The 24,376-nt window shown below is 42.5% G+C and overlaps 1 protein-coding gene across 7 annotated transcripts in view; it reads right to left on the bottom strand.

Moving 5' to 3' along the window:
• Positions 1-15,131: 15,131 nt before the first annotated feature.
• Positions 15,132-24,376, bottom strand: part of TCF12 (transcription factor 12) — an 884,529-nt gene continuing 875,284 nt past the window's right edge. For all 7 annotated transcript variants that reach the window (XM_050796814.1, XM_050796815.1, XM_050796816.1 and 4 more), the window contains 2 exons: positions 21,380-21,533; positions 15,132-17,492 (listed from right to left, as the gene is read on the bottom strand). In XM_050796814.1, the coding sequence (XP_050652771.1) occupies positions 21,391-21,533 (143 nt within the window). In that variant the 3' untranslated portion in view covers positions 15,132-17,492; positions 21,380-21,390. The remainder of the gene's footprint in view (positions 17,493-21,379; positions 21,534-24,376) is intronic.

Here is a 24,376-nt window from a genome sequence, read left to right as displayed (position 1 = left end):
GGGGACAGTCAGGATTGGGACACCACAGCAAGCTCCCTGAGAAGGGAATGAGCCTTCCTCCTCATTGCTGCAGAAAGGAACATGGAGGAGCCTGGAAAGGTGGGACTTCTAGCTCCAGGATAAGTGGGATCAGATGTTAGACAGTCTTACTCTGATCGGATCATTTGCCCATTCCTAAACCAATCGCTGTAGCCGTAGGGATGAGGCACTGGGTAGGTTAGATGTGTAGCGTGTATTCTGGGGCCAAGGAGCAGGACCAGGACACACAAACCACGAAGACAGAGGTGGGTCCTGGAGGGATTGCTGCCAGTAGTCGGGTGGATACATATGGGGCAGGCACAAAACAAACACAGGAGACAAACCACCGAGATGAACCTTTGTCGTTGGGTCCAAATACCTCCTCTTCCTGAATCCATGCACGCACCAACAACAAGACAATCAGAGGGACACTTCGCTGTGCAATGTAAAGAGACAAAGTCTTTTCGCATAGTGACACCCAGAGGATGTGTTTACCGGAGGCTGAGCTTGGTTGTGTACAGCGTCTCATTGTCTTTCAGATGCTCCATCTGCAGGATCTGAGGGCCCCTTCCCTCTGCCCATCCAGAATAATTGGCAAATCCCTGGTCTGGCAAGAAAAGGTAGGACTCAGAAGAGGAAAGGGGGTGGAGATAAGAGGGTGCCATGAAGAAAGGGTGGGGGATAAGGCAGCCATCCTTGGAGGCAGCCCTGCAAGCTGTGTGCAAAGGATACCACGCATTGTGGAACAGGGTATAGCGCCGACTCAACACGCACACCCCTGCCCTGCCCCAGGCAACCCGTATGGGCTGAAAGAGATGACTTAAACTAGGAGTAAAGTACCAAATTGTACATTCTTTATACAGCCAGCCCTCTGTATTCATGGATCAAAAAATTCAGATAAAAAAATGAATTATAGCATTTGTACTGAAGTTGTACAGTCTTTTTTTTCTTGTCATTATTCCCTAAGCAATACAGTGTAGCAACTACTTACATAGCATTTACATTGCATTAGGTATTATAAGTAATCTAGTGATGATTTAAAGTATATGGGAGGATGTGTGTAGGTTATGTGCAAATACCATACCATTTTATATCAAGGACTTGAGCATCCATGGGTTTTGGTATTCACAGGGCTGGAGGTGGCAGTGTCTGGGATCAATCTGCCACAGATAGCAAGGGACAACTGTACTCCGTGAGTGCTTGGCTGGCTAACACAGGAATACAATTTAGTAAAGAACTCTCTACCAGGGAAGACTCACACCCATGAAGACTGAAGATTGAAGATTTGAAGATTTTTCTTTTTTTTTTTTTTTTTTGAGACGGAGTCTTGCTCTGCCCAGGCTGGAGTGCAGTGGCCTGATCTCAGCTCACTGCAAGCTCCGCCTCCCGGGTTCAGGCCATTCTCCTGCCTCAGCCTCCCGAGTAGCTGGGACTATAGGCGCCAGCCACCTCGCCCGGCTACTTTTATTTTTTATTTTTTTTAGTAGAGACGGGGTTTCACCGTGTTAGCCAGGATGGTCTTGATCTCCCAACCTCGTGATCCGCCCGTCTCAGCCTCCCAAAGTGCTGGGATTACAGGCTTGAGCCACCGCGCCCGGCCAGATTTTTCTTGTAGTATAGTAACTTTGTGTTAACCTATTTCCCATCTCCCATTACACTGTGATATCTTCGGGGTAGCCTATTCCTAGCCAATGCCATGTGGGGCACAAGAACTGCCCAGCTGAGCCCTGCCTGAATTCCTGAACCATAAACTCATACTAAAAATGATTTGTAATTGAATAATTGATTGAATGAGGGAATGGATGTGAAACTGAGAACTGCCTGGAAAATCTGATTTATTTCTACCAAGGGGACCCAGGGTCAATGGCTGGAGGAAGCTTTTAACATCCTGCCAATTCAAAGGGACTCCTTTCTTGGTGAGAGCCTCCAAATGGGTTGAGAGAGAATTCAGTGCAACTTAGCAATTATGAGAATCCACGTGCAGTGGAGGGGTCCCTGCTCTAAAACTCCCACCACATTGGGCCCGCAGTCCCCCAGACCAATGTTTGTGCTTGCAAAACCATTGCTCCTATTAACTGGCTTTGTCACCACGGTCAGGTCCTTCCTGACTTGGGCCCTCTTGAGTTAACTGCTCCCTCCTTAGGTCCCAGAGTCCTGTGTCCTCACCCTGGGGAGCATGTGCTACAATACCTTGTAATTTCTTACCACCTTCTTGGCCTCTCCTGCTGGTCTGAGTGGTGGCCGTCTTCAGATCTCCCTTGGCACCCAGCACCCCACATTTTTAGGGATGAGGGAGAAAAAGCAGCGGGTGCCATAGCTCAGCTTCAGCTCCTCCCAGCAGGGAACTGGAGCTCAAGACTGAAATGTATTTTGTTCCTTTATTTATTTAGAGATGGAGTCTCACTCTGTCACCCAGGCTGGAGTGCAATGGAGCAATCTTGGGTCACTGCAACCTCCGCCTTGGAGGCTCAAGCGATTTTCCTGCCTCAGCCTCCTGAGTAGCTGGGATTACAGGCGCTTGCCACCACGCCTGGCGACAATTTTTTTTTCTTTGTATTTTCTAGTGGAGATGGGGTTTCACCATGTTGGCTAGGCTGGTCTCAAACTCCTGACCTCAAGTAATCCGCCTGCCTCAGCCACCCAAAGTGCTGGGATTACAGGCATGAGCAACTGATCTTGGCCTATTTTGTTCCTTTAACTTATTATGAAAGTTTCCTAATGCACATGAAAGTAGGTGAGAATCAAAATTAAACTTTCGTGTATCTTCGTGTAGTTTCACTAATTATCAGCATCCTGACATTCTTATTTTGTCTACCATGTACTTTGGGCTAGAATATTTTAAAAATAAATACCAGTATCACATGATTTACCTGTAAACACTTCAAAATATGATGTAGAATCACTGATTTTGGGGTTAAATGAACTTCAGAAGTCCTCCTGTGTTCAAATGGGCCTGGGCTTAGAAGCTCTGCAGTGGGTGCCCGGCTCTGGGAGACGCCAGCTACAGCAGGAGGGGGATGCAACATGGATGCTGGAATCAGCTGTCTGCCTGGGTCCTGGGAAAACGCCTGACCAACATGGTGAAAGCCCGTCCCTACTAAAAATACAAAAAGTAGTTGGGCGTAGTGGCGGGCGCCTGTAATCCCAGCTACTCAGGAGGCTGACGCAGGAGAATTGCTTGAACCCAGGAGGCAGAGATTGCAGTGAACCGAGATCACGCCACTGCACTCCAGCCTGGGTGACAGAGCGAGACTCTGTCTCAAAAAAAAAAAAAAAAAAAAAAAAAAAAAAAAAAAAAAAAATTCCTCCACCCCTTATTATTTGCATATTACAAGCAAAGCAGTTTATGCTTGGAGAGGCTAAGCGACTTGCCCAGGGTTACTCAGGTAGTGGAGGGAGAAGCAGAATTCCCACCCAGCTCTGCTGAACTCCGATGCCCTAGCTTGCCTGGTGGCACCCACAACCTGCCCTCAGTGTCCACTTCTGAGTTTATCCTGGGCAAGAGAATGGTCCATAAACGACCTCCTGCCCAATGGTAAACAGTGGAAGGCAGGCTCCTGTGTTTCTCGTGGTTGGTGGTAAAGGTTGCTTTTGAAAAGTAGCTTTTGGGGAGGTTTAACCTTCGTCTGAGAGAGAGGTTTTAGGAAGTGTGTTAAATGAGTGGGGAAGTGTTACTTGGGGTTTCCCAGCACTCAACATGCACACTGCAGGGGCTGCCCTCCCCCACAGCACACTGCGAGATCCTGTCCTCCAGCGCTGCCCACGCCCAGCCGTGGGCCTCATTCCCCACTGAATCTCCTGTCTTTGATGTCGGGTATACCCAGTTCATCTCTTTCATATCACTACAAAGGAGCCTCCTAATTACTTTGTTTAGACAGCCTCTTCTCCAAATATTAAACATTTGGTCTTCCCAGGCCCCCCAAGCATTTAATATCATCAAGGTTGTTGCAAAATCCACTTTCCCCCAACTGGTTGGCAGATTCCTCTCTCTCTCCATTCCCAGCCTCCCTGGGCAGATCTGGACAAGTCACCCCACATATTCTTTTCCCAAGCAGGCTGCTCTTGGGACACAGCCCTTCTCTTCTGGTGAGAGGGTCGGAGCAGTGGGGTGAACCTTGAGCGTTTTCTTCAACCTCAGCCCTGTTGGGAAGGCCTGGAGAAGGCCTGGGGAGACCCAAGGACTCAGGGGTGACCTGTCATGCCTGACGCAGGCACGTGGGGCATCTCTGCCTCTGGTGGTGGCAGGCCCAGCACCAAGGCCAGAACATCTGCTTGCCTGTGGGGAGACAGACACTTCCTGGTTCCAGATCAGAAACTGCCTAGAGTAGCTGCGTCTCTCCGGACACCAGATGCTCGGTACCTGCGGCTACAGTAGCCTCTCCCCCTTCAAGAAAAAAAAGCCACCCTAATCCTGGAACCTGTCCCTCTCCCGAACCTCCACGGCCTTGCCACCACTTCCTTAGGTAGAGAAGTTGGTTCACGTTTCTTCCTATTCAACAGCTGCTAGTGTTCGCCCTTCTAATGCCTCCCTCCTGGTCCCGTGGCCCTTTGCCAGCTGATGTCATGGGCACAGCGCTATGTCATGGGTCTGTGCTATGCTCCCTGTTCTGCTCTCTCTCCATGGTGTGGATGGTCCCCAGAAGGACTCTGTGGCTTGGGACTGCTCTCCAGACATCCCTCCTGTCTCCTCATGGGCCTTGTTGCTCTGGCTGAGCAGAAAACAGCCTCCCCGTTGCCCCCGTCCCGTACCAACGCGGGGGTCAAGGAAGGTTTCCAAAGGGACATTTGAGCAGAATCTTTTCCTTCTCTCCTTCCCTTTCTCCTTTCCCTGCCTTCCCATCTCCCTTCCTTCTGTCTTTCAACTTTTTATTATGAAAAACTTCACTTTCAAAAGTAAAGTGTATAATGAACCCCCACTTCCCTATCTCACCCAGCATCGATGCTGATAGACTGGGCCAATCTTGTTTCCTTGAAACCGCCTAACCCCACTTCCCACCCTCGAACACTGGGTGGCATCGAAGTGGATTCCAGACAGCGATTGTATCATTCTCTCTGTAAATACTTCAGTGTGTATCTCTAACAGACAAGGACTTTTAGAAAAACATAACCACAGTATCACATCTAAATGTATCAACAGTAGTCCGGCCAGTGTTCGAATGTCCCCTATTGTTTCATAATTGCACTTTATTTAAAGTGGCTTGTTTGGATCAGGATGGCGAGCAGACAGACTTCAAGGGATTGAAGGGTGACACATTTTGGTGTGAGTGTGGGGTGGTGGTGGTGATGGGGAAGGATACTCTCATGATTCTTGGACACACGATTGGCCTACTGCAGACAGCAGGGATTCCCAATTTTTTTTTTTTTTTTTTTTAGACAGAGTCTTGCTCTGTTGCCCAGGCTGACCTGCAGTGGCATGATTTTGGCTCACTGCAACCTCCACCTCCTGGGTTCAAGCGATTCTCCTGCCTCAGCCTCCTGAGTAGCTGGGATTACAGGCAGGTGCCACCATGCCTGGCTAATTTTTGTAGTTTTAGTAGGGACGGGGTCTCACCATGTTGGTCAGACTGGTCTTGAACTCCTGACCTCGTGATCCGCCTGCCTCAGCCTCCCAAGGTGCTGGGATTACAGGCGTGAGCCACCGTGCCTGGCCAGGACTGCCAATTTTTATTAACCTCTAGTGAACTCATTTTCACCAAATCATTGTTTCCTGGCCAAAAATGTCATTTCAGACTCAGGGGTGTGTCACTCCCTCCAGGCAGCCTTCCCTGCATCCTGGTCCCCAGTCACCCAGGCAGGTGTTCTTGTTCTATACCTGAGTCCACTGTCTTTCCCAGGTTACATTGTTTGTAGCTCCTTATAATAAGCCTTCCTCAGGGGCAGCATGTGCGGGACACAGTCGGGTCTATTAGACATGTGCTACTGAATAAGGAGGAGGTCAGTCCTTATCCGCTTCTGATTTGCTGCCCTGTGGGTTTGCTTTCTTTAGGTGGGTTAGGAAGTGCCTCCTATGTGCAATGCATCTCTGAATTCCTCAGTTAATTCTCACAACCGTCACGTAAGCTGATGCGATCGTTGATTATCCCCATTTCACAGAAGAGAAATGGAAGCTCAGCATGGGTAAGTTGACTGGCCACACCTCACGGTTGCCACATTGAAGGTCCTTCCTACCTCCTGTTGCCCCACCCACCACCAGGGAAGAGCCATTTGGATCACCGGTCCTGGCTGGAACACTCTAGAAAATGCCCACAACAGAACAAGATGGCTGCTGCCTCTCAGCTGCAGGAAGTGCTTCCTTTCACTATTTCTGTTCAAGTCTCAGGGCCACTACCCCCTCCCCATCCAACCTTTCTTCCCCAGCCCAATGGAGCTGAATTCTCCCCTGCTTGCATCCTCAGCCTCTGGTGGCCAAGCAAGCCTAGAGCAGGTACTTCAAAGCTTCCTGCTTAATTGTGCCTTCCCTGCGCATTATTAGGCAGAGAGTAAAGCAAACAAATAAAATGCACATTTTCTTCTGAGACCTGTGCAGGATGGCACCGGCACCATCCTCGGTGTTGTTTGTGCTCATGGGGGGCTGGCTGCCCAGCTTTGGACTGGGCAAGAAGCACTCTGGTGCTGGGACATGCTTACCTGTTTCTTCCTCCTCCACCCCTGGACAGAAGGTCGGTGGTTCCTGGAGAAGAATAGTTCCTTTGTGTTCTCTTTCCTTTCTTCCCGTGCCTAATTAGGAATTATGCTTGGGAATCAAGCTAATTAATCTCTGCCAGTGCAGGGTGAGATCAAGCTGCTTGCATTATCAGTGTTGATCAATAACTCACTGCTGAAAGAATCTGAAAAACAACCCCGCTCCTTTGAGCACAGGCTTTAATGAGGAAGAGGCGGGATGGCCCCAGGGGGAGGCCTGGACCGAGGAGGCAGAGGATCCTCTGGTGAAGCTACTAGCCATTGCCTCCTGCATGTGAGGGCCCCACCCCCCGCCCCCCGCAGGCAGGGCTTTCTAATGCCCAGGCCCAAGCCAGGGGTGGGAGCTTCATTATTGTGCTGCCTTGTTGTGTAACCCAACTTGTCTTGAACTGCTAAGGGGGGTCACTGGGAATACTCAGAAGATGGCAGAAAACATGGCCAATGGCTGGGTTGTCTTTCAGGACAAGGTGACCCCTCTGGCTTACTGACCAGAGGCCAGCCAGAGGCCTGCTCCCAACCCTGGGCTGCCACCTCAGTCCAGCGAGGACCAAATATCCAGGAGAAAAGATGCAATCTTGCAGGAAATGGAGCTGCAGAAGGCCTGGAGAATGAGAGAAAGCAAAAAATCCCATAGGGCTGCAAGGGACAGGGGAAGGAAGGACCTTACCGTGGGAGTAGGAGAAAGGTGGTCTGGTTAGAGCTTCTAGAAAATTTGTGCTGTGTCTTGGGGTCCTCATGGCCTAGGCAGGTATCTTAGTGTGTTTTCTGATGCTATGACAGAATACCTGAGACTGAGTAATTAAAAAAGAACAACAGAAATGTATTTCTTACAATTCTGGAGGCTGGAAGGTGCAAGACGGAGGGGCTGGCATCTGTTGAGGGCCTTTGTGCTGCGTCATCCAAGGTGGAAGGCGGCAGGGCAAAACAGCCCCGGAGGAGAGCCCTCATGACCTCTTATTAGGCGCCCCCTCAACACTTTTGCATGGGGGATTACGTTTCCAACATATTCGAACTGTGGCAGAAGGTTAGATCTTCAGAGATACAGAGATGGCTCTTGCCTTTGGAGGGAAAGATGCAGTTGTTTTTCTTCCAAGGAGACTATCAAGAAGCCGGAGAACCAAAAACAGTGATAACTGAGAAAGAACTCTAGGACTGAAGGAACTTAGGATGGTTTTTAAGACTTTTGGAAGTCTCAACTTACGGGCTCACTTGTTGCCCAGGATGGTTTCAAACTCCTGGGTTCAAGCGATCCTTCTGCTTAGGCCTCCCAAAATGTTGGGATTATAGGCAGGAGCCACTGTGCCCTGCTGTCTTTGATAATAGCCATTTTGAATAGATTTAAAAGTTTTTGTTGTTGTTGGTTGTTTATTTTTTTTTGAGACCGAGTCTCACCCTGGGGCTAGGCTGGAGTGCAGGCTTGCTCTATGGACCAGGCTCACTGCAACCTCTGCCTCCGGAGTTCAAGTGATTCTCATGTCTCAGCCTCCCAATTAGCTGGGATTACAGGTGCATGATACTATACCCAGCTAATTTTTATATTTTTTATTAGAGACAGGATTTCACCATGTTGGCCATGCTGGTCTTGAACTCCTGACCTCAAGTGATTCTTCTGCCTCAGCCTCCCAAAGTGCTGGGATTACAGGCATGAGCCACCGTGCTCGGCCTAAAAGTTTTTTGACAAAAAATATTGTATGTATTTATTGTGTACAACGTAGTGTTTTGAAATATGTATACATTGTGAATGGCTCAAATGAGCTAATTAACATATGCGTTATCTCACATAATTACTTTTTGTGATGAGAACACACAAAAAATTATATTTTCAAAAATATAATACACTAACTATAGTCCCCATGTTGTATAACAGATCTCTTGAATTTATTTATCCTGTCTCACTGAAATTTTGTGCTCTTTGACCAACATTTCCCCAGCTCCCTCACTGCCCCACCTCTCGCCACCCCCAGCCAATTTTTCTTTTTTTCCCCAAGATGGAGTTTCGCTCTGTCTCCCAGGCTGTGATCGTGGCTCACTGCAACCTCTACCTCCTGGGTTCAAGCAATTCTCCTGCCTCAGCCTCCTGAGTAGCTGGGATTACAGGTGCGTGCCAGCATGCCTAGATAATTTTTGTATTTTTAGTAGAGATGGGGTTTCACCATGTTGGCCAGGCTGGTCTCGAACTCCTGACCTCATGATCTGCCTGCCTCGACCTCCTAAAGTGCTGAGATTACAGGCGTGAGCCACCGTGCCCAGCCTCAATTTTTTTTTTTTTTTTTTAACATTCCAGATATAAATGAGATCATGTAGTATTTGATTTGCCTGGACTATTTCACTTAACATAATGTCGTCTGGGCTCATCCATGTTGTCATATATGACAGCATTTCCTTCTGTTTTAAGGCTGAACAGTATTTAATTGTGGAAATATACCATGCTTCCTTTATCCATTCATTCACTGATGGGCACTTAGGTTGATTCTGTATCTTGGCTATCGTGAATAATGCTGTAATGAACAAACATGGGAGTGCAGATATTTCTTTAACATACTTATTTTATTTCCTTTGGATATATACTCAGTAGTGGGGTTGCTGGAGCATATGGTAGTTCTATTTCTATTTTTCTGAGCACCTCCATACTGTTTTCTATAATGGCTGTAGTAATTTACATTCCCACCGACAGTGTACAAGGGTACCCCCTTCTCCACTTCCTTGCCAACACCTTATCTTTTGTGCATTTTTTTTGGAGACACGGTTTCACTCTGTCGCCCAGGCTGGAGTGCAGTGGTGCAATCACAGCTCACTGCAGCCTCGAACTCCTGGGCTCAAGTGATCTTCCCGCCTCAGCCTTCCAAGTTTCTGGGTCTACAGGTGCACGCCACCATACCTGGTTAATTTTTATTTTTTGTAGAGACGGGCTCACTTTGTTGCCCAGGATGGTTTCAAACTCCTGGGTTCAAGCGATCCTTCTGCTTAGGCCTCCCAAAGTGTTGGGATTACAGGCAGGAGCCACTGTGCCCTGCCATCTTTGATAATAGCCATTCTACTATGTGTGAGGTAATATCTCACTTAGGTTTTAACTTGCCTTTCCCTGATGGTTAATTATGTTGAGCACTTTTTCATATACATGTTGACCATCTGTATGCCTTTTTTTGAGAAAAGTCTATTCAGGTCCTTGGCCAGTTTTTAATTGGTTTCTTGGTTTTCTTGTTATTGACTTGTATATTTTGGGTATTAACCCCTTATCCGAATGTGTGGCTTGCAAATATTTTTTTCCAGGTTGTCTCTTCACTGTTGATTATTGTTTCCTTTGCTGTGAAGCTTTCTAGTTTGATATAATATTATTTGTCTATTTTTGCTTTTGTTGTCTGTGCTTTTGGGGATCATATTAAAAAAACCATTGCCCAGACCAATGTCATGGAGCTTTTGTCTTGTTTTCTTTTTTTTAATCTTGTTTTCTTCTAGCAATTTTATAGTTGCAGGTCTTATGTCTAAGTCTTTAATCCACTGTGAATTTATTTTTGTGTATGGTATGAGATAAAGGTCTAATTTCATTCTTTTGCATGTAGACAGACGATTTTCCCAACACTATTTATTGAAGAGACTGTCCTTTCCTCATGTGTGTTCTTGATATCATTGTCAAAAATCAATTTTCTGTAAATACACAGACTGACTTCTGTGTTTTATTCTGTTCCATTGGTCTATGTGTCTTCTTTGTTGTCAGTACTGTACTGTTTTGATTACTGTAACTTCTTAGTATATTTTGAAGTCAGGTAGTGTGATGCCTCCAGTTTTGTTCTTTTTGCTCAAGGTTGCTTTGGCTATTTGGGGTCTTTTGTGGTTCTATTCAAATTTCAGGCTTTTTCTATTTCTGTGAAAAAAAGTCATTGAAATTTTGATATGGGTTGCATTAAGTTTGTAGATCACGTTGGGTAGTATGGACATTTGAACAACATTAACTCTTCCAATTCATGAACGTGGTCTATCTTTCCATTTATTGGCATCTTCTTCAATTTATGTTTTATAGTTTTTAGTGTATCAGTTTTTCACCTCTTTGGTTTAATTTATTCCTAAGTATTTAATTTTTTAAAGCTTTTCTGAATGGGATTGTTTTCTTGATTTTTTTTTTCAGGTAGTTCACTGTTAGTGTGTAGAAATGCTACTAATTTTTGTATGTTGATTTTTGTATTCTGCAACTTTACTGAATTCATTTGTTAGTTCTAAGTTTTTTGGTAGAATCATTAAGGTTTTCTGTATTACAAGATTATGTTGTCTGCAAATAGGGACAGTTAAACTTCTTCCAGTTTGGCTGTCTTTTCTTTCTTTTGCATAATTGCTCCAGCTAGGATTACTATGTTGAATAGAAGTGGCTAGAGTGGGCATCCTTGTCTTGTTCCTGATCTTAGAGGAAAAGCTTCTAACTTTTCACCAGTGAGTTAGGATGTTAGCTATGGGTTTATCATAGATGCTTCTTTATTGTGTTAAGGTACATTCCTTCTATACCAAATTTAATAAGATCAAATACATTAAAATGAGCTCAAGTTCCACATTAAATAGCAATTTAGTTTTGCTATAACAGTTTTGTATGACTTTTGTAATTGTTTTTGAAATTAATTTCATTTTGCATTTTTTTTTGGCACCGTAATATTTTTTCAGATTGCAAACATTTTCACAAGCTTTGAAAGACTTGGAAATCTTGCACATGGCGCTCACCAAGCCCAAAGACAAAATGGCTCAGAGACCCTGGGGACCCAGCGTAGTGGAACACTGACCCTCAAGAGAGAGAAAGCAGACCCTGGCAGAAGGCAGCAGTGGCACCACATGACAGTTTGGGGAAGGGATTGAAGGTCTATGTCAAAGAGAACAGAAAGCCCCTCCAGGCTGTCTTCTGGTAGTAACTAAAGAAAGATAACAAACATAGGAAAGCTATTTCTACTCCCATATACATGCTCCAGCACAGGCACACGTAAGAAAGCCTAGGGTTGAGGGCACTCACAGGGAATTGTGAGCTTCCTAAGCCAGGTGGCCACAAAGACGCGTGGACAATCTACTGACCCAGCAAGCAGGGACTGTCACTTGTCCTGTGAAGAACACCAGAATACAGCTGGCCTTTCTTATCTGCATGCAGGTCCCATATCCAGATTCAAGAAACCATAGATCAAAAATATTGGGGGGGGGAAAAACTAATTATAAATTAACAAGGGGCCACGCACAGCCATCTATAATCCCAGCACTTTAGGAGGCCAAGGCGGGAGGATAGGTTGAGTCCATAATTTTAAGCTCAGCCTGGTCAACATGGGGAGATTCCATCTCTACAAAAAATAAAAAAATTATCTAGGCACGGGGGTGCACTCTTACGGTCCCAGCTACTCTAGAGGCTGAGGCAGGAGGATTGTTTGAGCCAAGGAGGTTGAGCCATGTATGTGCCACTGTACTCCAGCTTTGGCAATAATGTACGACCCTGTCTCAAACACCACCACCACCACCACCACCACCACCACCACCACCACTACAGGCTGGGCATGGTGGCTCACGCCTGTAATCCCAGAACTCTGGGAGGCCAAGGCAGGAGGATCACTTGAGCCCAGGAGTTTGAGGTTACATTGAGCTAGGATCATACCACTGCACTTCAGCCTGGGTGACAGAGCAAGACCCTGTTTTCAGAACAAAACAGTGCAATACTGAAAATAATGCAGACAAAAAACCCATGCAGCATACTAATGATTTACATAGGATTTACATTGCATTAGGTACTATGAGTAATCCAGAGATGATTTAAAGTATGTGGGGGGATGTGTGTAGATTGTATGCAAATATCGTGCCCTTTTATATAAAGGATATGAGCATCCAGAGATTTTGTTATCCTTAGGGGATTGTGAAACCAGCCCCCAACAGACATAGAGAAATGAAGTTGCTAAACACAGCAACTTTAGGGGCTAGTATCCAGATTACACACCAGAGCCAAAGAAGATGGAGGAGGAATGGGATTCATTCTTCGGATAATACGTCTAGGTTTACTTGACTGTGAAATGCCAAAGGAGAAGGAACTGCAATTTTTAGAAGACTCATTGGCCCAATGAGATCAGCTATTGTCTCAGTGACTTCAGAAGACCCTTTGGTTTTATTTTGCTCTTTTGTAGGAAGATGATGAAGTGCTGTGGAAGCCATGAGGTGCACCTGAGGTCTCCTTTCAAAGATAACCTGTCGGGAAAGAGTGGTTAGCTGTCAGCTTCTGGCTGTTCAAACTGAGGCCTCAGTCTCCTCAGGTAAATCCCAGTCAATGACCGACCAAAACAGGGACACTGATACTACTTTGCCATTCCTGCCCAACACAAGCCTCCTTCGTCGGCAATCTTTGTGCCAGAACACCCCCACTGGGCTGCTCAGGCCTTCTTCAGAACTGCAGGCAGCCTGAGGCTCTCCCTGCCTAATCCTCCTTCCTTACACGCCCTTCTTTTAATGTCAAACCTGCAGCATGGTCTGAAGGCCATCCCTGTCTACTTTTGATTCCTCACCCCTTTGTTTTTCACAGGTACATCTCCTAATAAATCCTTTGCCCTTCTAACTTCCTCTTGGCATCTGCTTCTTAAGAACCCAAACTGATACAGCTGTCCACCCACACAGTGTGACTGGGTAAAGCCTACTGGCTTACTCTTTTTTTTTCTGAGACACAGTTTTGCTCTTGTTCTCCTGGCTGTCGTGCAATGGCGTGACCTCAGCTCACTGAAACCTCCACCTCCTGGGTTCAAGCGATTCTCCTGCCTCAGCCTCCCGAGAAGCTTGCATTACAGGCACCTGCCACCACAGCTGGCTAAGTTTTGTTCTTTTAGTAGAGACGGGGTTTTACCATGTTGGCCAGGCTGGTCATGAACTCCTGACCTCAAGTGATTGGCCTGCCTTGGCCTCCCAAATTGTTGGGATTACAGGCGTGAGCCACCATGCCCGCCAGACTCACTCTTGAAATGTGAAGGTCTAAAAAAAAAAAACCTCTTAAAATGTAGCCACGGGAGGGCACTGAAAAGAAATGCAATTATTTCATTGGATGGCTGCAAAAGAATGTAGACTCCTACAAAGATGGGTTGACATCTTCTGGGGGTTTATTTCACCATTTACCTCTGACAGGATGGCTGAAGAGGAATCATCCTGGGAGTTGGTTATAATATTATTTATTTAAAAATATTTATCATTAAGTACTTATTATGTGACAAGAACCATAAGAGCTTTCCATACATTGTTTCATTCAATCCTTACACAATTCTAATGTTATCTCCATTTTTCAGATAAGAAAATGAAGTTAATCAGATGTTGAGCTTAGATCTGAATCGAGGACTATTTAATGCCAAATTCTTTAAAGTCTCACACACACACACACACACACACACGTTTAAATTTTGAGTTTCCAAGGAAAAAGAAAACATGAACTGTAGGAGAGAAACATGAAATAAAACAAATATGGAAGAAAATGAAGACACTGAGTAGAATTGGCCTAGAAATCTAGAAAGAGAAAGTAAAGGCAGGGAGGTTTTGTAGGGAAAGTTGTAAGTGTCTTGATCTGTTACTAATTATGTGTTCTTAGAGACATACAATCTGAGTCTCAGTTTTCACAGATCTATTAATGAGGTCGTTTACTAGATGGTCTCTATATTTCATTTCAGCTCTTAAGATTATACATTTTCTTCTTAGAGATTTTTATCATTTTGTATAAAATCAACTTAACAACCTTAACAGTTTTCACTAAATCCCACAAGAAACAAAATGTTCTGTTAGGCACCCAATGTGAACAGTGGATTTCATAATTCACCAAGAGAAGCAATCTGCCAGCATACCAAGAGGATGTGACAATCACCATGGGTTTTGCATGCACAGGTCCTACAAAAAGTCATTCACTGTCAAAAAAAGTTTGTCCAGTTTGTTTGAGGTTCTTGCTTGGCATGAAGTCCTCATGGATAATCACTATGCTTTTTTTGTGGTTAAAAACTGGGATAAAAGCAAACTTTTATCTTTTAAACAATAAACAATACCATTACCTAATTATGACACACTTTTTCTGTGAGAAAGGGTATGGGAAATGTGAAAAGTGCTTTGAAGAATAACTTAAAAAGCCTCATTTGAGTCTTTTTCCATCTTCTTCATTTTTCTCTAGATCTACAAATGAGTAGATTTTCTATAACTAGTAATTGCTGTTTGGTCAATCTTGAGGAAAAGGGTAAAAGGCCACTATCAGTAGTGAGGGCAAGAGGAGAAAAGCACAAGCTGGAGAAGCTCTAGACCAGATTGCCAACTTAGCTCCACAACCCTGATTCTGTCCTGAAGGGTTTCCCAGATAATGCAGATAATGCAGTTAGGAAAAGCAGTGTGAGTGTTTCTGGGATGAATGAGATGGAGAAAAGAAAACAAAATACATTATTATTTGAGAAAGAGTAATGTAAAAAACTCACTAGTTTACTGTGTTAAAAAAAAGATGGCACATTTATTGCTACATAAATGTTATATACATATTGTGTTTTCTGTTACAGTGACAGAAAAAAATTTGAACTTCTTGCTGCTGGTTGAAAAGGTTTATCAATAATACCTTGAATTTGACACAAGATACAAATCTGCAATAAACCAACAATGGAAACTGGAGAACAAGATGAGAAGCAATTCATCTCCAACAATTAGCTCTTACAATACTCCATAGGTACTACACGGTATGCTAGAATCCTACTATGGTCTTAAAATGCTATTGTAAATTTCTGATATTAATGAACAGGTTATGGTAAATAACCCTACATTTTTACTACCTAATATAATAAAATAAAGTAAGAAACTTTTTACTGAAAACTTTTTGATTTCAAAAATCTAGAAAGAGTAATATTTAGAATTCAAGAAATTTTCTTACAAGATTATTGTATAAAAGACTAGCTACAGTGAAAAATAAGCCAAATGTTTTTTTCTTTCTATTTTATGAAGGAAAGCTTCTGGGCATACTGCAAAGTCTAATATAGCGAAAAAGACAACAAGCTCTGAAGAAAAAAAGGCCAGGCAGTGGCATATGTTCACTCACACATCATAAGCAACAACTTCTGTTTAGCTGATTAACACTGAAATGAAGAACAAGGCCACAGATAGAGTCTGATGTAACTGGAGAATATATGCAAATTAAAGTAACCAAAAAGTCCACTAAGTTCACAAATGACTGACTTGTTAGGAATCATCCTGATTAGAGTACCAGAAGTTCTGTCCTGTTTTTGTTCTTTCAAATTAACAGAAATCTTTAAGCTACATAGTGATTTGGGTCCTTTCCTCTGTGTGCTGATTGCCACTGTTGATGTTGGCTATAAGGAATTATTAAGCCAAGATACCTCGTTTAGCATGTTTTTCTCTCCCAGGGTTGTTGTGGTGGAAGACAGGTTTCATGGAAGTTCAAAGTGATTATGTCTTTGAAAACAACTCCTAAGGATTAGAGACAGAGAGTGCCTTCATGAACAGTATTAAGATGGACTGACAAATACTGGTTTAATGCTAATCTGGCTCATCATTTTGGGACAGGGGCAGATGGTTTGCAGTTGATTAAATCACCCACTGAATTCTTCCCCATTGACCAGCCATCCAAATGACAGAGAAATAAAGGCTAGGATAAGGAAACACGGGTGACCATTGCTCTTGTATTCCATTAGGTAATTAGCCTCAGAGTGGTGTGTTCATTTATCACACTACCTGCCTTGGTGACTACTGGGTTTTGTTATGTTCACCATAATCACAGCCTGAAAAAATCGTCTTTGTATTTTAAATGTATTTTGTGCTTACTTACAGCTAACACTTTACAAGTACTGTATGTAGTACTTACTGCTTGGAAAACAAAGCAATTTCTAAAAAGTAGATTCTTCCCTTGTAATTTACAATTTTGCTGTTACAAGCTTTCCTATGAGATCTAGAAGCTTGAAAAGTCTTGGTTATTATTAGAAATAAAGCAATGTTTATTTGGGGGAAAACCTAGAGAACAAAATTTCCCCTTTTAAAATCCTAGCTAGGCTATGGTCACAGATGGTCTCTGCTTACCACTGTAAGGTAAATGTGCAAAGCACACAGGGCTGCATGGAGGAGGCTGGACTGTGACCATAAACTATTCAGATTTAGAAATCAAATATAACACCCACAAAGAGAAAATAAAAATAAATCAAAAAATGAGAGCAAGAGAAATGCTATTCCAAGTGATATTTTCCTATTTCATGGAAAACACTATTCATATGGCAAAAGGATAGGAGAGGGCAACAAAAGACTTTTCCCTTCCTTTTTAAGACACTAATAGGTATGCCGGGAATGCTAAGGGCCAATGGTTGTCACTGCTTTGTTCTCTGCACGTGAACCGCTTTAATGTATGCTGGCATCAGCTGAGTGTAGATCAGCTTTCCACATTAACTTTTTCCCTTTATATGTAGACCTTACAGTTTCATAACAATAAATAAAATTTGTAGTTACAATGCATTTGTCAATTCAGTTTAGGCACAAGGCAACTTCCACGGTGAGTGGAGAGATCGAGACAGTCTCTGATTGTGCAGAAGCGACACACTGCTTGCAACAAAATGATTTGTTGCAAACATCTCATGGGCTGATGTTCTATCTGATGAGCTTCCTATCTTCACTTCTGATGGAAGTGTTGACCAGTTGCTTTGATCGTAGGATTACATTTGAGTTTCTTGCTTCAAGTGTTTTGTTTTTTCTTCTCCCTCCTGTCAGGTCTGTGTCTTCAGATAATCTGAGTTGTCCAAGTCCTTATGAGGAGAGGTCACCTTCTATCTAGCCTACTGATAACTCTGGAACTGTGGCAGGGACAGCCAAGGGAGAGGACAATACCAGTTAGTACATAATTATTAAAAATAAAACATCTTCCCCCTCCCACCAACAAAACAAGCTGGTATTCCTCATCTATATCCATGTCTGCACTAAATTTGTAGTCTGCTAAGTGACTTCATGAACTTCTTCCTTTTAAGGTATAATGAAATGGTTTTACTTGATGTGTATGGTAAGGTTTTTTGTTTGTTTTCAGACAGTGTCTTGCTCTATCACTCAGGCTGGAGTACAGTGCCATGATCATGGTTCAATACAGCCTTAAACTCCTGGGCTCAAGTGATCCTCCCACCTCAGTCTCTGAGTAGCTGGGACTACAGGTGTGCACCACCACACCCGGCTATATGGTAAGATTTTTAAAGGAGATCATGTGATTACAGAATCACAAACTATAGGAGTATAAAACAGCTGCAGCAATGATGCAAACTTTCATTTTAACAACACTCAAGTTGGCAATAACTGAGCTCTGAGGTGCTACTCATTCATTCCTCAGTAGTGAGACAACAGTAAAGCCCTCAATTTGCTGCTGCCTCCACGCAACCACACTGTGTTAACAGTTTACATTTATTTCATCTGAACTGAGAACACTTGAGGTCAGAGGCCATTTTGCATTCATTTTCATATTGGTCCCAGTTCCTGGCACACAGTAGGTCCTCAATAAATGTTTACTCAATATTTATTAACATTTTATTCTATTAGTACAAATTCTATACATACTTATGTTCCCAATATAATATATATAGTGGTAACTCTGTAAATATATTATATATATAAATATATATATATAATTATACAGATGTATATAATATACATCTGCCCTGTCTCTTGTTGCTTTTAATCTGCTATCCAATTCATGAAACCAGGTAACTATCTTTATGAAATTAGCAACCTTAACTCTTCCTTTCTTTTACCCTAAATGAAATCTTCTGTGTGGTCTGGTTTGACCCCATATATGTAGTGGTGGTAGGAACTAAATCCCTCAGCAAATGGTGAGTTACTAATATTTGTAGTTTTTCTATCAAATTCCAGACTTTCAGTTCAAAATGAGATAGCCACAAAACTGACCAAATGAAACATATATATATGTAAATATATAATATATATCTATTTAGTTAAAAATTAACTAAATTAATAAAATAGTTTTAGATATGATAGAATCGTAACTTTTACTTCCTTATTAAACAATAACCACAGTATTGTTTAGGTACACAGCGATGCTCTTAGGGATGGAAAACTAAGATATTCAAAGCTACTTGGCCTACATTACATGATAGCTAATTTTTGTATGTTTATAACCAGTCATTCTGTGGTCACGTCTTAGCCATTTTGATTCTAGTAGCATTTTTCCTGCTGCCCTGTCTCTTGCTGCTTTTAATCTGCTATCCAATTCATGAAACCAGATAACTATCTTTATGAAATTAGCAACTTTAGCACATATTCTAAGATGACAAACACTAGCCTATACAACCTACGGAACAAAGTGCATTCACTACATGTCTCATATCTTGATGCCTTTTTAAACTTAAAAGAATTCTTGATCCTTTTTTGATAGGTGGGAATGCCCAAAGTTTAATTTTAACCTAAGTGAGAAAATTTCCACATTATAAAGAGATAAGGGTAGAGCTATGAAAGCAGTATGAAATACAGAAGTAGTAAAAGCACAGGAAGTAAACAGAAGGAAATGAGACATGAGAATGAGAAGACAAAGTTGAAGGAGTAAGAGAGAGACTGGGAAGAAAACAAGAGGAAATGGGTAGAACTAACTAGAGCGAGACAAGAAAACTAAGACATAGGCTCCAAGAGAAGTGTTAGGGCAGAATGACTAGTGCTCTTTTTCACAGCTTGGTGGTTATCTGGGACCTGGGCTTAAGAAGTTACCTCTCCCATCACTCTTCTTTGAAATAATCTATCAATTTAGAAAGTCTCTTTTGCACTGATAAATAGTGGCATGGTTTTATTTTAAAACTTCAAAGTTAAATTTTTTAGCTGGGCTCGGCGGCTCACACCTGTAATCCCAGCACTTTGGGAAGCCGAGGCGGGCGGATCGCTTGAGGTCAGGAGTTTGAGACCAGGCTGGGCAACCTGGTGAAACCCCGTCTCTACTAAAAATACAAAAAAATTAGCTGGGTGTGGTGGTGTATGTCTGTTATCCCAGCTACTCAGGAGGCTGAGGTGGAAGAATTGCTCAAACCCAGGAGGCGAGAGTTGCAGTGAGCTGAGATGATCGCGCCACTGCACTTCAGCTCAGGTGACAGAGTGAAACTCCATCTCAAAACAAACGAACAACAAAACCAACAACAACAAAAAATCTCGAACAAACAAAAAAACTTCAAGGTTTATTTTTGAAACAAAAATACTTATTGTTTCATAGTAGTCTATATTTTCTGTAGAGTATGAAACAATGATTTAGGTTTTAGAGGATCTGTAAACTAGCTCTTGCCTAAAGTCTCTGACATGTACAATCTCTTAGACTGCTGGATACTTTCTGTGGGGGAGGTAGTTTGAGGTTTTCTCCAGTGTGCTAATGTTACAGTTATAATTGACTTATGAAATAACTGCCTTAACTCTTTCCTTCTTTTACCCTAAATGAAATCTTCTGTGTGTTCTGGTTTGACCCTATATGTGGTCTCATTTGACCCTCTATATATAGTGGTTGTAGGAACTAAATCCCTTAGGAAAAGGTGAGTTAGTAATATTTGTAGTTTATCTATCAAATATTCTATCAAATCCCAGACTTTCAGTTCAAAATGAGATAGCCACAAAACTGACCAAATGAAACTGCACTTGGTATTTTTTCTGTTCCACACCCCACACTCATCTGCCTTTACTTACTACTTTTAATCTGTTGATAAAATTGGGAAAACAACTACATACTGCTGAAGGCAGGTTATAAAAGTGAAGTTACCAGCCGGGTGAGGTGGCTCACGCCTGCAATCCTAGCTCTTTGGGAGGCTGAGGCAGGTGGATCACCTGAGGTCAGGAGTTCGAGACCAGCCTGGCCAACATGGTGAAACCTCATCTCTACTAAAAATACAAAAATTAGCCAGGCATGGTGGTGCACACCTGTAATCCCAGCTAGTCTACTCGGGACGCTGAGGCAGGAGAATCGCTGGAATCTGGGAGGCAGAGGCTGCAGTGAGCTGAGATTGTGCCACTGCACTCCAGCCTGGGCGACTCCGTCTTGAGGAAAAAAAAAAAAATCACAAGGAACTGAATTGTGTTTAGTCCATGAAGAGAAAGATATAAAGAATATTCCTTGAACAAGTAAAATTCCACCAGAGAGAAGGGCATTCTAGCTCTACCATATATAATAACTTCACATACATTAATAGATTCTAGAAGGTGTTAACTGATGTGCTTGCAAGTGGGGAGGAAGCATCATATCATAAACTTGCATTATTGATCCAAATAGAAGTAATAACTTTTTCATATATAAAGGCTTCATGACAAAGAGCTAGATAATTAGCAGAAAACTGGTTGATGATATAGTCAAGCATTTCTGAATAAAGAAATGAAGAACATGAGTGGTAGCAAGAGCGTTTTCTGATGGTTGAGTCACTTTATTATTTCTTCTTGGATCAGGAAGACACTCATGTAAATGGGTAAACATGACGATTCAGAACAGAAGAACCAAAGTCACAAGGTACTGTCACACTTTGAAGAAAATGGTAACTTTGTATAAAAGGACACTGGCTCTCTAAGTCTGATAATGTAACAGAAAGACAAACTGTTGTATTTCAAATTACCTGTGACCTTTACAATGGCCACTGCTCACTAGAGAATTCTGTTCAAAGATTCTAACCCAGTTTAAGATGAGTCTTCAGGTTATTTCCTTGTTTCTTTTCAAACCCGTACTTACCTGGCTGATGTTTACATATGACCCATAGGGTTGGTAGTTTCACTAAGCCCAGGATGGGTTCCTGGCAGTGTGGTTGGCGGCTCTGCCGATACGGCAGAAACTTTTTCTTCTTCCCTTCTCTTAAGGCAGGCTGCTTTGGGGTTAAGGTTCCTCTCTAAAACAGGAGGAAAGAATTTTTATCACTATGGTTTTAAGTTATAAATTAGGTCTCAAGCTGACCAAATTGCGTTATTTTCTTTCTGTGGGGATTACCAATCTCTGTGTAACTTCGTTCCAATACTAAGTACCATCACATAGAAGAAACAATGTGCTCACACAAAACCTCAGCGTTGAACTGAGCCTCCAGATTTATACTTCTAAGTGACCATTTTGTGTTTTCTTCATTTTTTTTGCTCATGATTTAGTCTTCTAGGGTTTGATTTGATTTAAATCAAAATGCTACTCTTCACTCAAACATTTTGGCAAATGCTCTTGTTATTAGGCTACCAAGTCTCTTCAATGTCCTGCTAAGACACGGTACACTGAATTGACATGAATGCTGACATCTTGTACTTAGAGAGAGACATCTGTGCTTTATCTAAAAGTTACCAGTTCAGAAAAGGATAAAGTAAGACATATCCTCAGCTATTCCTCTAAAGCAGTGATCCCCAACCTTTCTGGTATCAGGAACTGGTTTCGTGAAAGACAATTTTTCCATGAACTGGGTATGGGGGGAAGGGAGCAGGATGGTTTCACGATGACTTAAGCACATTACATTTATTGTGCACTGTATTTCTATTATTATTACATTGTAATATAAAATGAAATAATTATACAAGTCACCATAATATAGAGTCAGTGGCAGCCCTGAGCCTGTTTTCCTGAAACGAGATGGCCCCACCTGGGGGTAATGGGACAGAAGGACAGGTCATCAGGCATTAGACTCTCATAAGGAGCAGGCAACCTAGATCCCAGATACCTTGCATATGCAGTTCACAATAGGGTTCACACTATGAGAATCTAATGCTGCTGCTGATCTGACAGGAGGTGGAGATGCAAATGATGGGGAGTGTCTGCAAATACAGATGAAGCTTCGCTGGATTGCTCTCTGCTCACCTCCTGCTGTGCAGCCAGTCCGGTTCCTAACAGGCCACTGGTACCGGTCCAGAGCCCAGGGGTTGGGGACCCCTCTTCTATAGGAAATGTGCCAGTTCAAGGGAGAGGGATAGATAGCTGGTGCACATGTTACTTTTCTACTTTGATATATATGTGAAACGAGATGACTGAGTTGGTCTTTCTATTGCTGGAGGTGTTATTAGAAGGGTGGTAAAAACCTCTGCTGCTTCTTATTTTTATGATAACAAAGAAGACCGCATGGGATCTGTGACATGGGCATTTTCAAAAGAAGTTAAAGAATAAGCTGAGAAGTACAAGGATCACTTGAGCCCAACAGTTGTCAAAGGTGCAGTGATTGCACCACTGCACTCCAGCCTGGATAACAGAGGGAGACACTGTCTCAAAAAAAACAAAAACAAAAACAAAAACAACAACAACAAAGAGAAATAGGGTGCTATTGTGAGAAATAAAGGGAAAGAAAATCCATCAAATCAAAGACCCACTGGATCAAAATCTACTTACACACTACTATTCCTATTGGATTTTTTAAAAAATGAGTTTTAAGCCCAAGATATCCATAGCTTCTGATATAGTTTTTTATTTGGTTATTTGATTATAACATACAGGTTAAAAGTTGTTCCACATATTTTTATAAATGGATTAAAATGCCCTAATGAATATAATATAAAGGGATCATTTATAATTAGTATGGAATGAAAATAGTATTTTTTAGAAGTTGTAATATTTTATGTCAGATTTTCTTGAAATGAGGGCATAGCCGATGTATCATTATTACAGCTCTCCTTTTTCCATGTCTCCACCCCACCCCCGACCATTTTTTCAGAGATGGGGTCTCACTACGTTGCCCAGGCTTGCCTTCAACTCCTGGGCTGAAAGGATCCTCCCACCTCAGCCTGTCAAAAAGCTGGGACTACCAGCAAGTGCCACTGTGCTGGCTTTCCCTTTAAAGTAAGGTAAAAGTGGATTTGAATGTATATATTTCAATCAACATTTACAGCTTGCATTGAAGTTTTAAAAAAGTAAACAAAACTTCATTACGGTAAACTTAGCTGACTCCTGACTACCAGTGATGCATATTAATAAAATTTCATTTTAGAGTTCTAATTTTCTAAGCCCTTGTATTTACGTAAAGACACAGAGCCTAAACAACTATGAGAAGAATGAATGAATGAAGGAAGATATACTCTTAGTTACTGTAGCAGGATAACTAGTAGGAGAAAATACCATGTTCATCATTATGTAAAAAATATTAAGAGCTACTTTCTTAATAAGTAGTTGTGCACCTCTAACAAATAAAGAGTTTGTCCTTCATCAGTTTGTTTTTTATAAGAGACTGTGGGCCGGGTGCAGTGGCTCATGCCTGTAATCCCACCACTTTGGGAGGCCAAAACAGGTGGATCACCTGAGGTCAGGAGTTTGAGACCAGCCTGCATGGTCTCTACTAAAAACACAAAAAATTAGCCGGGCATGGTGGCAAGTGCCTATAATCTCAGCTACTCGGGAGGCTGAGGCGGGAGAATCACTTGAACTAGGGAGACGGAGGCTGCAGTGAGCTGAGATTGCCCCATTGCACTCCAGCCTGGGTGACAAGAAGAGCGAAACTCTGTCTCCAAAAAAAAATAAAAGAGAGACTGTGGAGGTTAAGTCTCATATAACGACCCGAGAGACTGAGAAGAGGGCATAAATTAGTATGTAAAACTTAAGAGGAGAACGTGAGATGTGAAAATTTTCCAACTGAAAAAAGGCTCACATTTCTCTTTATAATGGAAAATTGCTCTTAGCTAACAGTGACTCTATCACACCAGGATCTAAGAGACATGATGAGAAATGCTGGGAAGGACCAGCACCAAAAACTCAGTAAATTAGGCAAGATTTTCCAGA

Source organism: Macaca thibetana, chromosome 7 (assembly GCF_024542745.1).
Source record: "Macaca thibetana thibetana isolate TM-01 chromosome 7, ASM2454274v1, whole genome shotgun sequence".
Taxonomy (NCBI): domain Eukaryota; kingdom Metazoa; phylum Chordata; class Mammalia; order Primates; family Cercopithecidae; genus Macaca; species Macaca thibetana.
This window is presented reverse-complemented; position numbering and strand designations above follow the sequence as displayed.